General features: G+C 43.0%; 1 protein-coding gene across 5 annotated transcripts in view; it reads right to left on the bottom strand.

Moving 5' to 3' along the window:
- Positions 1 to 2,174: 2,174 nt before the first annotated feature.
- Positions 2,175 to 13,189, bottom strand: part of LOC114867274 (gamma-aminobutyric acid receptor subunit beta-3-like) — a 45,400-nt gene continuing 34,385 nt past the window's right edge. For 3 of the 5 annotated variants that reach the window (XM_029169830.3, XM_041073694.2, XM_029169848.3), the window contains 4 exons: positions 12,102 to 12,254; positions 7,721 to 7,965; positions 7,359 to 7,427; positions 2,175 to 5,874 (listed from right to left, as the gene is read on the bottom strand). In XM_029169830.3, the coding sequence (XP_029025663.1) occupies positions 5,503 to 5,874; positions 7,359 to 7,427; positions 7,721 to 7,965; positions 12,102 to 12,254 (839 nt within the window). In that variant the 3' untranslated portion in view covers positions 2,175 to 5,502. The remainder of the gene's footprint in view (positions 5,875 to 7,358; positions 7,428 to 7,720; positions 7,966 to 12,101; positions 12,255 to 13,189) is intronic. The other 2 variants (XM_029169838.2, XM_029169857.3) reach the window with 1 other exon arrangement.

The following is a 13,189-nucleotide window of genomic DNA, read 5'->3' as shown; positions in this document are numbered from 1 at the left end:
GGGGGCTTTTTATTAGTGATTTGGCATCTTGTTCAGCCAAAGCCATCTATCACAATATCTCCGGCAGCCTCTTAACAACTACATTGCTCCTGAGAAACACCAAGCTCACCCTGTAACGTTTGGTACGATCCAGAATCCTTTATTTATCTGTTTTCTAAAATAAGGACTAGAAAAACTTTTTTTTCCCCAGTGCAGCAAAAGAAACTACAGTATCAACGTTGAGCAGTACGAGTGTCTTTTTTCTCCCTCCCAGGAAAGATCTGGGGATGGGAGCTGGTGTGTTGATACCAGCTTGACAGAAGCACAAGAGTTTTACAGATCTATACTCTGGTTTGTGTGGATGTGATGCTACAGAGGCCAGGACTGTGCTGCGAGCCGGAAGGCAGCTACACTACGTTTGGATGAACAGACAGTGTCCACAGGTTATGCTAGCTTAAACAACTAGCTGAAACGACGACCAAGACGTGTTGTAAATATTTTACATTTTATCAGCAGAAATGTGCATCAACATTAAACATTGATGGTCTATGTCCAGAGAAAACACGGAAAACAGAAATAATATGTGTTGTCGTTGAAAATGGTCATATCCTACAACACCCAGAATGCATTGCGCTCACCCGAATCACCTGAGCTGCAGCGATTGGACCTACCTGTCGTTTAGCTTCGCCCCCCGCTCTCAGCCCGGCCATTGTTGGTGCAGGTTTAGAAATAAACAGGAAGCACTAGTTGTAGTCTGTGAGCATGTAGTGAAAAGTCCTCTGAGATGTTTCAGAGGACTTTTGCAGAGGAATAAATGATAATTTCTCTGCATAGAAAATATGCAGGAGTCTAATTGTCTCTTCAATGTTAAATATTACCTGCCATCGTTTGGGTTAACCCCCATTGGAACCAAAGGAATCGTAGATGGCAGGATTCGAACCTGCGCGGGGAGACCCCAATGGATTTCGGTGAAGTTTTCCTTTAATTATTAATTTCATGATAAACTGTGCAATTTACCTTGGGGTTATAGAAACCATATACATTATAAGGCACCAATGGAAGGAGATTAAAAGTCTATCACATGTGCCCCCAGGGACTCATACCTCAGAGAGGGGTAGTGGGGAGATGCTAACGCAGCGTTTTTCTAAGTCTTCATGCATAAATAGCTTGTGATATGGGCAATATACTACTCATTTCCTCTATGTGAAATGGAGTGATGGTGTTGCTACAGTGTATTGTAAGGCAGTTTCTCTTTATTTTGATTTTAATGTTCTTTCACAAAGTGGCTATGCCGTTTAATTTCCTTTAATTAAAACATCTGATCTCATAGATTTTATTTCACATTGTTTCAGCTTTTCAACTGATAGCGAACATTTTAAAAGCTCATAGTCAAACCTTTTGCAGGAGCCTGAGCTTTCTGAAAAACACAATAATACATATTGACTTGTACTTGTACCTCACAGTTAAACCTTCTACCTGGGGAGCTGAGACATCAGTAATGGGGAAGAGTCACTAAGAGAGAGTATTGATGTTGAGACAGTAAATTTTGACTAATTTGGGGAAAGGACATGGGCTTGAGCCCCTGTTCTGCACATGCAACCTTATTACCGGTGGGCCCTGAGGGACCCAAGCACTGACTCATATATTATGAGCTATTGCTATGTTAGTATGTGTCCAGTATGTTGAGCTCTGCATTTAAGGTTTGGGCGATTGTTTAATTGTGTGATCAAGGCAACTTTCAGAGGGTTTGCCTTTCCTTGCAGACAACTGTTGGCCTGTAACCTCAACGGAGGCAGAATGAAGCCCCCAGATCACTATCGCACTGTTGTCAGAACTGAGCTGTTGTGGGATCCTCAAATCAAAAATAGTTCTATGTGGGTCCCTTCGGTGGCTCTGACCTCCTTCTATCACCCTAATTATCAGTTTTACAGCAAGAAACATTTTATTAATACACATAACCAGTTTTTTCGGGCTTCTTTCAGGGGGAACTACACCTTATGTTTTCATAAGCACTGGTTGATAACAGTGATGGTAGGAGGCAATAATAAAAAAGTCTTGATCTCTAGAATTAGGTTTGGTACCAAAATGAAAACTCTCAGGTTGTAATGAAGTCTCTTTGCAAGGAAAAGCCTTGTTACTGTAGACTGAGTAGGATGGTAAAATTGACATGTCATGATAATAATAACCTCCACCTCCACATTGTCACAATCTTTATTTAACCAGGGAAGTACTGTTCTCTGATACATCAACACCCTGGTGTGCATTCGGCAAGTTCATTGCATACACACAAGACACTCAGTCCAACTGGGAGATGCCCAGTGTAATGGAAAGCCTCTCACTGTCAGTGAGTGGGCAGCTGCGCTGGAACAGACAGTTCAGGGAGTAAGAGCCTTGCTCAAGGGCACCAGAACGGTTGAAGATGAGACAGTCCCAAGTGTCAGGCTTTGTACAGGCAACCTCTTCCATTCCACACTTTTCAAGCTTTACGGTTTATTGAAGGTTCGAAGCTGCAGTTCACTGAATTGTCTCGCCGTACACGGTGCACAGTCATATGCAGATTATTTATGGTGTGTCATGCATGCTTGCAACACCAAATACACAGGTACAATGTATAGCATTTATTTGATGGTTTAACATGATAATCTGTTCAAAAGGTAGGAGAAACATACAGAGATATACAGTAGAAATCTAAGCCTAAGTACATTTTGTGGCAGCACAGAACATTTCACATTCCATTATGGGACCAAGGCCAAACAACACCTGAAGTCTTTGATGACTCTCTTTTTTTTGTTAGTTTTTTTTAATTATTTTATTTTTATGTAGGCTCACATGGTATCGTGTCATCTCTAAAATTAGAAATTGGCAGTTCTCATGACATGAGTTTTTTCAAATATCTTTTTTTAAAGTCTTTTTAAGTTACGAATTGAAGTTGCATGCATGATAAAGTATCTAGAGTAACAGTTGTCCTGTCAACCGCACTAATATGGGAATAGAACAACTCTTACGACAACCACCTCCAATCAATCAGTCCTTTGAACCAATGGGAACCAGTAAACGAGGACGAGCGTTTGACTCAATTCTACCCTCAGCATTTCAGACATCTCTTCATTTTTTTTTATTATTTACAACTACGCTGAAGCTTGATGAGCCGTTCTACCATTTCGTAAGTACAAGTATCTCCTAACAACACAAAGCAGTTCCACACATCTTTGGACAAACTGGTTCGGAGACTTGAACGACTCTCTACTGTAACTTTAAACGCATGAGACCACGATCTCAACAATCTAAACCGAGACATCTGTTCCTACTTCTTCACACACTCGATACGAAGTGAAGTTTGGAAGGTGGTGAGAAACACTTTTCTGACTGGTCACTTGTAACTAGAGCTTTCCTCGCTTTTTGGAACCGGTTCCTAAGTGCCCTTCCTCCCGTTTCTACAAAAAACAGGATGAGCAGACTTTGGGTCGACTGCTGCAGTGTGAAATCAGCTAAAGCCCTAAATGAATCAGGGCTGAGGTCGGTCCTGTCTCCAGAAAGTAAATTGCAGTTGTGCAACAATCCAGCTACATTACATTCAGGTCCTTGTCACACATCAGACTACACATATACAACATTTTCTCATTTTTGTGGCAAACCCTGCTCTCGTACAGCCCCAACACACCAAGTGTCTGTTCATGTACATGCACGAACGGTGGAGGAGGAATGTTTTAGGTGTTCATCATTGTCCATGAGTAGTGACTGGCTTTGTTGTTTGTAGCTTCACATGCAGCGGCGGCTTATCCACAGACTTGGGACAGGAGCGCTATTTTTACCCACAAAGCAAATTATAAGTTGACATTTGCCATCGTCGAGCGGGCGGCACAAAAAGAAACATTCTACCCACGCCTTCCTCTCTCTCACGTCTCCCTCTCACACATGCACATGCACACGCTTGTAAAGCGTCTTTCTTCATCGCTGGCAACGTAAGAATGAGCGTGTTACATTCTGATGGAGAGACGATGACCATGGCTCATTATCCTCTACCTGAAGAATGGATCGGATACATTCAATGCTAGTGTGTGCTCGTTAGTTGCAGGACAGTTGTCCTGGAATCCATTTGCATTGAAGCTCTAACGCGCAGATCTGAACATACATACATAGAGTGGAATTCAACGTGGCCAGATGTTTGACAGGGAATGTGATCAGGTTAGCCCACAACTACTCAGAAAGTAAACTGATACTTTTAACTGGCCAGTCAGTTCATTTGTTTGATCCTTCATCTTAGTCTTCATTAATATGACCATTAAAAGTCAGCATAACAATCGCAAAATACTCAACATTTGATCATTTTAGTTTTGGGTTGTGCACACTGTATATATATATATATATGTATTTATATATACACATTTATGTATATACACATTTATGTACTTATGTACAATAGGTTTTCTTGTCCCGCATTTATCGCCATGACAGAGTTGGTGTTGAGCAAAAAGGAACAAAACAGGTTAGGAAACCAAACAGCTAGAGACACACAGTACAAAAATATCCTAATACTCCATGGGTTGAATAAACAGTTGCCCCTAAGGCCCTTGGCTGTTCAAAATGAAAATAAGATGATCGTTGGAGGAAGTTTGATTAATTTGAGTGCAATTCTGTTGTGCTATCGCTGTTGCTAGAAGATAGAAGTTGAAAAAATGGCAGTTTTACTGATATTTGTGCTTTTTTTCACCGTATCAAATGTCCAAAATAGTTATTTCAGTGACATTTTTTCTTCGCCAAGAAAAAGAGGTCAAATATTCAGAACCTGAGTCACAGCCATCCAGAACGGAGGGATAGAATCCACAACTATAAGTTATTGTGTTTGAATAACATTTCACTGGATCGATGCATAAATTAGACGTTAGCAAGTAACTCGGATATTATCAACGTCACGAACAAAGACACATACACAGAGTCTTTTCGGTAAAGTTTGTGTCATAACCCAAGGCAAAAACAGAGCTGTTATTTCTTACTAAGACTGATCATTCCATGTATTAATAGTGCATAGGGTGCCAGTTAAACATACTTCTACGTTTGTTGAAGCAATTTTAGGACTTTCCTGTACTTATCTGACCATCGGCGGAGTATAAAGTTTTCTGTATCACTCTTTTATTAGAAAAGTTGTTGCTTTAACTGCTTTTGTGTTTATTTTTCTTTTTTGCAAATATTGTACTATTTATTGAATTGCTGGCTTTATATCCCTCTATGTACACATTACGGAAAGAGCAAATGTTGGGAAATGGCTGGCACAAGTCCCAATTACAGTACATACTTTAGGAAATAAAAAGACCTTGTTACTAAGAACAATTCACTCCCAGGTAAAAAAAAAATTAACATTTACTTGGTCCAGAATGCAGGAGTCCTTCTCAGTCTTTTCTTTTTCCTCTTGTAGTGTTGCAGTCTTTAATTCAACATATTACATTATGTATAAAACAGAACAAGGAAAAAAAACAGAAACAAAATGAAAACAATCAACAAGAACACCTCAACAAAACAACCCAGTCAGACATAGTAGAGCCAGTAGATGAGGTTGAAGAGCGAGAAGACCGAGGGGAAAATGATCCGTGACCAGCGGTCAATGGCGTTCACATCCGTTAAATCGGGGATTTTGATTTTGAGCTGCGAGGATCGTCTCCGCAGGCGGCTGCGTTTTATCTGAGCGGACCGGTCCAGGGAGTGGCGGCTGGCGGAGCGCGGCCCGATCCCGCCGCTCTGCTTGCGGTACTGGATGTGCGCCGAGGCCGTGCTGTCCAGCTGCACCATGGACTGAGAGTTCCTAATGTCTGCCACGCTGGTGGTGATCTCGCCTCCCGCCACCTCGTTGTGGATCTCTAGGGTGGTGAGCAGGATGTTCCCGTGGCCGTGCGGTTCCGCCTGAAGGTAGGAGGAAATGGGAAAAGCAATTAACCGTTATGTGCAAATAAAAGGGGACATGCAGAAAGGACACCACCTGAAGAAGCCTCCCTCGGTGCGCAGTGCATTCAAGACAATGGTAATGAATGTGCTGTGTCATGGAAGAGGTACTGTATCATCGACAGTGTCCAAGAGGCCAGGGGCTCAAAAAGTCACAAAGGCTCAGAATGACAGTGAAGAGATTCAAAACAATGAAACAGACACAAAATGCATGACTTCAAGGACACGAATGACAAGGCAAGCACATTTTGTGCCTCACACATCTGGGCCGGCTACTACTTACTCCTAGGCAGAAGTCATCTAGAGGCTTTTACAAGTCTCAGTAACTGAATTTGCTAAGTGAAAATTGTGGATTTTTATCATATTTCATTATTAGCAGGAAACCTTTTGCAACATACCAATAATTTCCACAGAGCCATTAGTGGATGACAGCTGTTCACACTGTGATACACATCTACTTGACATCTACATGAAGTAGGGGGGAAACTCTCGAATCTCTATAAGCAATCGATGAAATGTCAGTTTCACAAAAAAGCAGAGCTGTCCACTAACAGAATCTCCATTGATGTCATCAACCTGCAGGTCCACAAGCTGCGGACCTCACCTTCAATTTACGCCCAGAACGCAGGGATATCAGAACATTTGAGTCAAACACACATGAACCCCATGCTTGTGACATGTCTTCACCAAACAGCAGTCATGATCCAGGGTGATCATTCATGCAAACAGATAAACTGTGGTCCCACATTTGCCTTTTTAAAGTGTCAGGTCACATTGAGACACTGCACAAATTGTACAGGTGGTTGACTGTGAACCGCTCAGGTGTGTTGTAACAGAAATCGGTCTAACTGTTTGCTGTGTGTTGTGTATTTGTGTGTAAAAAAACAATTTACCACCGGAAAAAGTTAGCCATAACTTGTGTTACAGTAGATAAGGCCTATTATTATTTATAATGCTTACTTTGCACACTTAATTTTTTCATTTTATCAGATATTGTAGGACTATTTTCAAATTAAAAGTCCATTTTAAAAAGAATCCTGGGGGACCTTTGCAGTGACTTCCCACTGAAAGTCAGACTGGCTCGCCACATCCCGACATGCGCAATGCCCCCTTCATGGCAGCCTTCAATGACGTTCTGCAGGCAGCATGCATTCGGTATGAGCTCTGAGGGGAGAAACGGGGTCAGATCTGAAACACCAACGCACGGTCGAGCATGAGTGTTGCTTCAATGTCGGAAAAACTGCGATGAAGAAGTCAAAACTCGAAATGGACAATCTTAAGAGTAAGACAATGTCATGGAAGATGCCTGCTGTCGACTGACTCATTGCATGGATGGAGAGAACGTTTCCGGTGAGGAAAAATAATATTTGAGAAACATCCATGTCAGCTGATGGCAATGGCGGAGTTGACTCGAGGGTATTGAAGAGTCTCGTTGAACAACTCACCGAACGTGAGTGGCGCAGACCTTTAACCTGATTGGACCGTTTTAGGGATGCGGTCCTACTACCTGCCTCCTGGGAAAACGAGAATATTCAGCCACAGGTGGGCAACAACACCTTCTTCCTAAGCCAATGCATTCTGGCTAATGAAGCTTCCACTGCGATGTCTAAGAACAATGATAAAGTTCAATAATGCTCCAGCTTCTGCTGACAAAAAGCTTCATTATACTGTAGCATAATTGCTTTGTCAAGGCTGTTTTATGATTCATATCCTGTCGAAGAAGAGACATTAATTCATTTGAGCAATCAGATGTTCTCTCCCGAACTTCTGAGCATGACGATCAAGTAAACCCCCACCCCCAACTCACCCTGGCAGCGTCGTACTTGGCCTTCTCGTTGTTGGCCTTCTCCGCCTTCTCCGCTAGCTTCTTCTGCATCTGCGGGCCCCGGCCGAAGAAGATGTAGTTGACGAAGGCGTACTCCAGCAGGGCCAGGAACACCATGACGAAGCAGCCCATCAGGTACATGTCGATGGCCTTCACGTAGGGGATCTTGGGCAGGGTCTCCCTCAGATGGGTGTTGATGGTGGTCATGGTCAGCACCGTGGTGATCCCTTTGAACGGCAAACAGGTCTTACTTACGAACTGCACTAATTTCCAGCTGGTTTGTGCAGTTCGGCGTCATTTATTAAAGGAGGAAAGTGTGACACCAGCGTCGCTCCAACACTCCCTCATTACCAATCTTGGCAGTCTATCTAGGATGATAAATTTGATGCTTAATTGGCCCGAACCTGTCATAGCATAAGCTGATCAGGAGAGTGCACTGTAAGCAGATGCTGTTACTCAGTCGGTCACTCACTATAAGGTCACACTGGGGAAAAATATCCAACGGAAGTCTTAGGTGTTACTATAGAAACAAGGATATTTTTGAAGAAACCGTGCTGTGGCTGTTTCCTCTGCTGGTTAAGAGGGAGACTGACCCAGTGGAGAAAAGATAATTATGTTGCTCTAGGATTGAAGTAGCAAAACAGTGGGGGGAGTTTAAACTATGGTTTACCTGCGTAGATAAATCTATACTGGTACAGTAGGAAAACGCATGGGCTCCATTTCAGGGAAATTCAAAGGTTGGTCATCTAGCAGAATAAGTCATTAGCATAGTGGTGCGTGCAACTGGCCCCCAGCTCTCAGTAACCTTAACCACTGGGGGTACGAGTGGCGAGGCTATTCGCTAATAGCTATTAAAGGCACCTTCACACTTCGTCAGTTTGACTGTGACACAAAGACAAAGAGACATTATGAGAGCGGAAGCTACAATTGGATGAGGGCGATTTGAAGCAGCTTTGATGCGTTTCACGTTTGCCGTCAGAGCCCAAACGCGTCCGACCGGGCGAAATACAAATATAGACGCACGCTGCCGAAAAAGAAACGATCAAACGCAGAAACACTTCAGGAACAAAATGAACTGATCTAAAATAGCTACGCTTGGACAACACTTCAGCGTCTGCAGCATTTCTTCACTTTGGTCTTCAGTGTTAATGCAAATCCTGACCTCATTTAACGTAAGATAATGTGAGATTCCACATACAGGCATTTGCTGTGACTTTATCTACCTGTGATAATGATTAATGGACTTTGCACATGCACACACACAAGTACAGGGTCCTTGTGCATGTGTGTGTGTGCGTAATAAAGTACAGTGGACAGAAAAAGGGCCGTCGGTGGGTTGGAAGGAGAGGGCTCGAGGTGTGATTTATTGGCACATTACATCACTCGCGCGTTCGTGCGTGTGTGCGTGTGCATGTTCGTAGCTAGCGTGACCATTGGGCGTGACAATTCAAGGCATCCTGCACGTGCTCTTTTTTTTTTGCTCAACATAGGCTTGTTGTTTATAGATGTTGTCTCAGCTGTGCCATTACTCTCTGCTCCTCACGCCCTGCCTCCATTTCACCCTTCTCTTCCTTGTTTCACTCCTTCCCTCCCTGTATGAACATTTTAATCATAGGACCATGTGCTTATGGGCCTCCCTCCTTTTCCCCCCTCATTGTTTATTGCTTCTGCCCCTCTCTCTTTCTCTCTCTCTCTCGCTTTCTGTCTGTCTGTCTCTCTCTCGCTCTCTCTCTCACTTTATCTCTCTGTCTCTCTGTAACTCTCACTGTCTCTCTCTCACTGTCTCTCTCTCACTGTCTCGCTCTCTCTTTCCCTCTCTCTCTCCGCCTCCCTCTCCGTTTATCCTTTATCCCCCACCCCCATATTTTTGCCATCGTTTATTGGTGGGTTCCCTCTTTGCTCACACTGCACCTATTTCAACCCCCCTCCCTCCTTCTGCTTAATTGTTATGTGTCCCTGAGTCTCTTTTCCACCATAACAGCTGGAACAAAGGCACACAGCAATCAAATCTCCGCTAATCACGAGCCGATAGCCCATTAGCAACACAGCTCAACATTAGAAAAGGACAGAGGTATCACGTAGGCTGCAGTAAAGTGTGTAAAACCACAATGGATGTTGGCTGCAAGAATAGAGGAATGGGCAGCAAATCGAAGCTGTGTTAAATGAAGACAGGCATTAATCAACCAGGCAGCGCCAATTGTCAGCTGTTTAATTAGCATGCAAAGCCTTTTTTCAAACTTTTCATCTGGGGAGTGTTGTAGAAAGGTCCCAGGGTCTGGAAGAACATATGGCAGAGTGCACCTTGTGTTTCTACTGTTACACTAAAAGTTCTCCCATCCCAATTACAGCTAATGCCCACACCTTGGCTGTTCGCGTAATATGATTATGAATGCAGGGCATGACTGTGAGAAATGGGCTGCAACCAGATTAGGATGCTAGCCCAGTCATTTGTAACTTCGCAATCCTTCGAAATTGCAAAGGAAAATGAGATTCTCCTTCAAACAATTCAATTGTTTGCCCGCTGCCTCCTTGAATTGATTTCTCCCTTATCATTACACTACTCTTACTGGCAGGTTGGCGCGCCGCGCGCACACACACATACACACACACACACACACACACACACACACACACACACACACACACACACACACAGCTCTAACCCACATCAAGGTACCTGCTGAAAGCTCGTAATGATCCATCAGGAGAGGTGAATGGACCTCCGGTTGCCTCTTAGTTGAGGAGGTACACACCGGATATTGCAGTCAGCAGGACTTCACGCGTAAACATTCCCCCACCGACATGCACAGACACAATCCCACACATAAGCAGACATAGTCTCAAAGGCATACAACAATAACCGGATATTAGACGGGGGCCTTAACAAAAGAGAGGCAACCGATTCATGGGCAAATAGGAGTAGATGTAGAGCAAATAAACATAGGTATGTGCACGCAGTAACACACAGTGCTATTAGTGTGTGTTTGTGTGTGTGTGACAAGAAGCGGGTCATTGTGCTGCGTTTTTTTACTACTATTTTTCTCAGAGCAACAGAGCAAGATTCAGAATTTTTTGGCAGGTACTGTTTGCAACTTTGATTGTGGTGTTTTGGAAGCTGCTGCAGGGGCTTTGCTGCATCAATGACTGGACGGTTGCCAGTTCCAAAAGGGCTCGCTCTCTTTTTCGGTGCTAAACTTTTGTTTGAGAAGTAGTGCAAGCAGCACATCTGAGATAATTACAACTAGTCCAAAATGTACCTCAGTCCGTTTGTGACAGGATTTTGTGACTCCTTCTAATGGTTTTCATGTCTCGCCCGCCGGGTCAATTATCTTTGCTTGACTGACGTTCTTATTTATGGTCACTTACTAAGACTAACACTTAAAGTGCTCGACTGAGCAGTGGAGGAGGCAGAGGGAGGGCTGGGCGGAGCGGAGTGGATTGATTTTGACACGTCTGTCACCGCTAGCTTGATTCCTTAAGGTTGCATATTGCAGCTGTAAGCTCCAGCTCCAGCTCGTAAATGTTCTTTTTTTTTTGGTCACTGTAGCTAAAATGGTTGTATTTTACATTATGCTGAAAGAGATGAACCCTGATTAGTCAAGTCTTACACCCCAGATTAACACATTGCGTATGTCTTTGTTTGTTGCACATCCAAACCAGCAACAGTGGAATCTTGACTGGTCCTCTGTGGCTCGTAACGCTTCAAAGGTCAGTTACCAATTTAACATCGGGTTAATTATCCATTTATTAACCTCACGTTAATTAGTTTTCCATTAAGTCTATTGTCTAAAAGGCATTTTAGCAAGTGTCCCAACAACCTTGACTTCAAGACGAATGCGTCAACTGTACCCAGCTCATAATTCAACCCAGACAACAGCCTTGTGTCAGGAGACCCAGTGGTTTCTGCCTCCATCTCTTCTTTGTGTGCTGCTGCATGAGCCCCATAGTCAGGGGGCCTATGCGCCCACACAGTCTGCTTCAACAAGAAGTGCTCATTAGACTTGATGTATTTATAGCTCATGGATCTGCACCTGCAGCATCAGACAAATGTGTGACCTTGAAGGGTTCAGATCAAGGTGAAATGTTTGTGTTTTTCCCACTGAGATGGCAAATGGTGTCTAAAGTATTCTTTTCTATTATACCAGGCTATCAAATTGTTTGTAGGTCATTTTGTTTGTACAAACAAAGTACGGGATACTTACCAAATCTCCCATTACTCCTACATTAGTATGAGAAGTTTAGCTGTTTTCCACTTTCTTGAGAACACATTGATTTTGGAAATCCAGGTGGGTGACAGATTGCTGCTCAGTTATATATACGATAAAGCCGAATACCTTCACCTACTCCACCTCCCCCTTCTTACCTAGAGCCACTCTGGCTGCAGACGCATCATAGTTTATCCAGAAGGAGACCCAGGAGAGGATGGTAATCAGGATGGATGGCATGTAGGTTTGCAAGATAAAGTAGCCAATGTTTCTCTTCAGCTTGAAGCTCAGGGACAGACGGGGGTAGGCACCTATGAAAGGGAAATGGGAAAGCTTGAAGTTATTAATTAAGAAATTACATATGTGAGATGTTTAGGACGATGGGACAAAAATTAAATTCTAAAACTCTTATTAGACAAAATGTTGATTTCAACAACCTCCAACTTATATTATTACATGGAGCACATACAGACAGCTTGTGTTTTTGTTTTAGTTTCTATGGAAACCCTGACAGCATGGGTTGGATTTATTGCCATGGAAACAAGTATCCCCTTAACTAACGCTGTTAGACACTGTCTCACTCACACACACACACACACACACACACACACACACACACACACACACACACACACACACACACACACACACACACACACACACACAAATAAAACTACTATGTCACAATATTCAGAATGGTGATAAAAATTTCAGCACATTTTGATTTATCAATTTACCACATCACATTTTGCTCCATAATTCATATGAGGATTCTGGGGATTCAACATTACTTAAAGAAAAATGGGTTTATAGATGCATGTAGCACTGCCTCTGGTGCTGCGTAAGTCAGGAATTTTCCCATCATCCCCACCATCACCTGCCGTGAGAAAGGTTTTATTGCATTACATTGAAAAGACCTGGAATACAACCAGTGTTCTAGCGTATGCCTCTTTATAGACTGAATCTATGGCTTGTTACTCCCACCACTCTGAGCTGTTTCTGCATTTTGGTTTATTATTGGAGCAGCAATGGGTGCCATCTCAAAGTAATTTCTAATTCTCTGGTTTCAGCAAATGCGAGTCCAATCAACTGCAAACGTGTCCAGAGCTAGTTAGAGAGTGAAAATCAAGATTCACTGTGTGTTAGATTACAAAACAGAAAATCTGACATGTTCTTTAAAGCCAGGACTATTAAGCTACTATTCTCATGGCTCCTACTGACCCAAAACATCTACAATAGCTCATAA

Source organism: Betta splendens, chromosome 2 (genome assembly GCF_900634795.4).
Source record: "Betta splendens chromosome 2, fBetSpl5.4, whole genome shotgun sequence".
NCBI classification, from domain to species: domain Eukaryota; kingdom Metazoa; phylum Chordata; class Actinopteri; order Anabantiformes; family Osphronemidae; genus Betta; species Betta splendens.
This window is presented reverse-complemented; position numbering and strand designations above follow the sequence as displayed.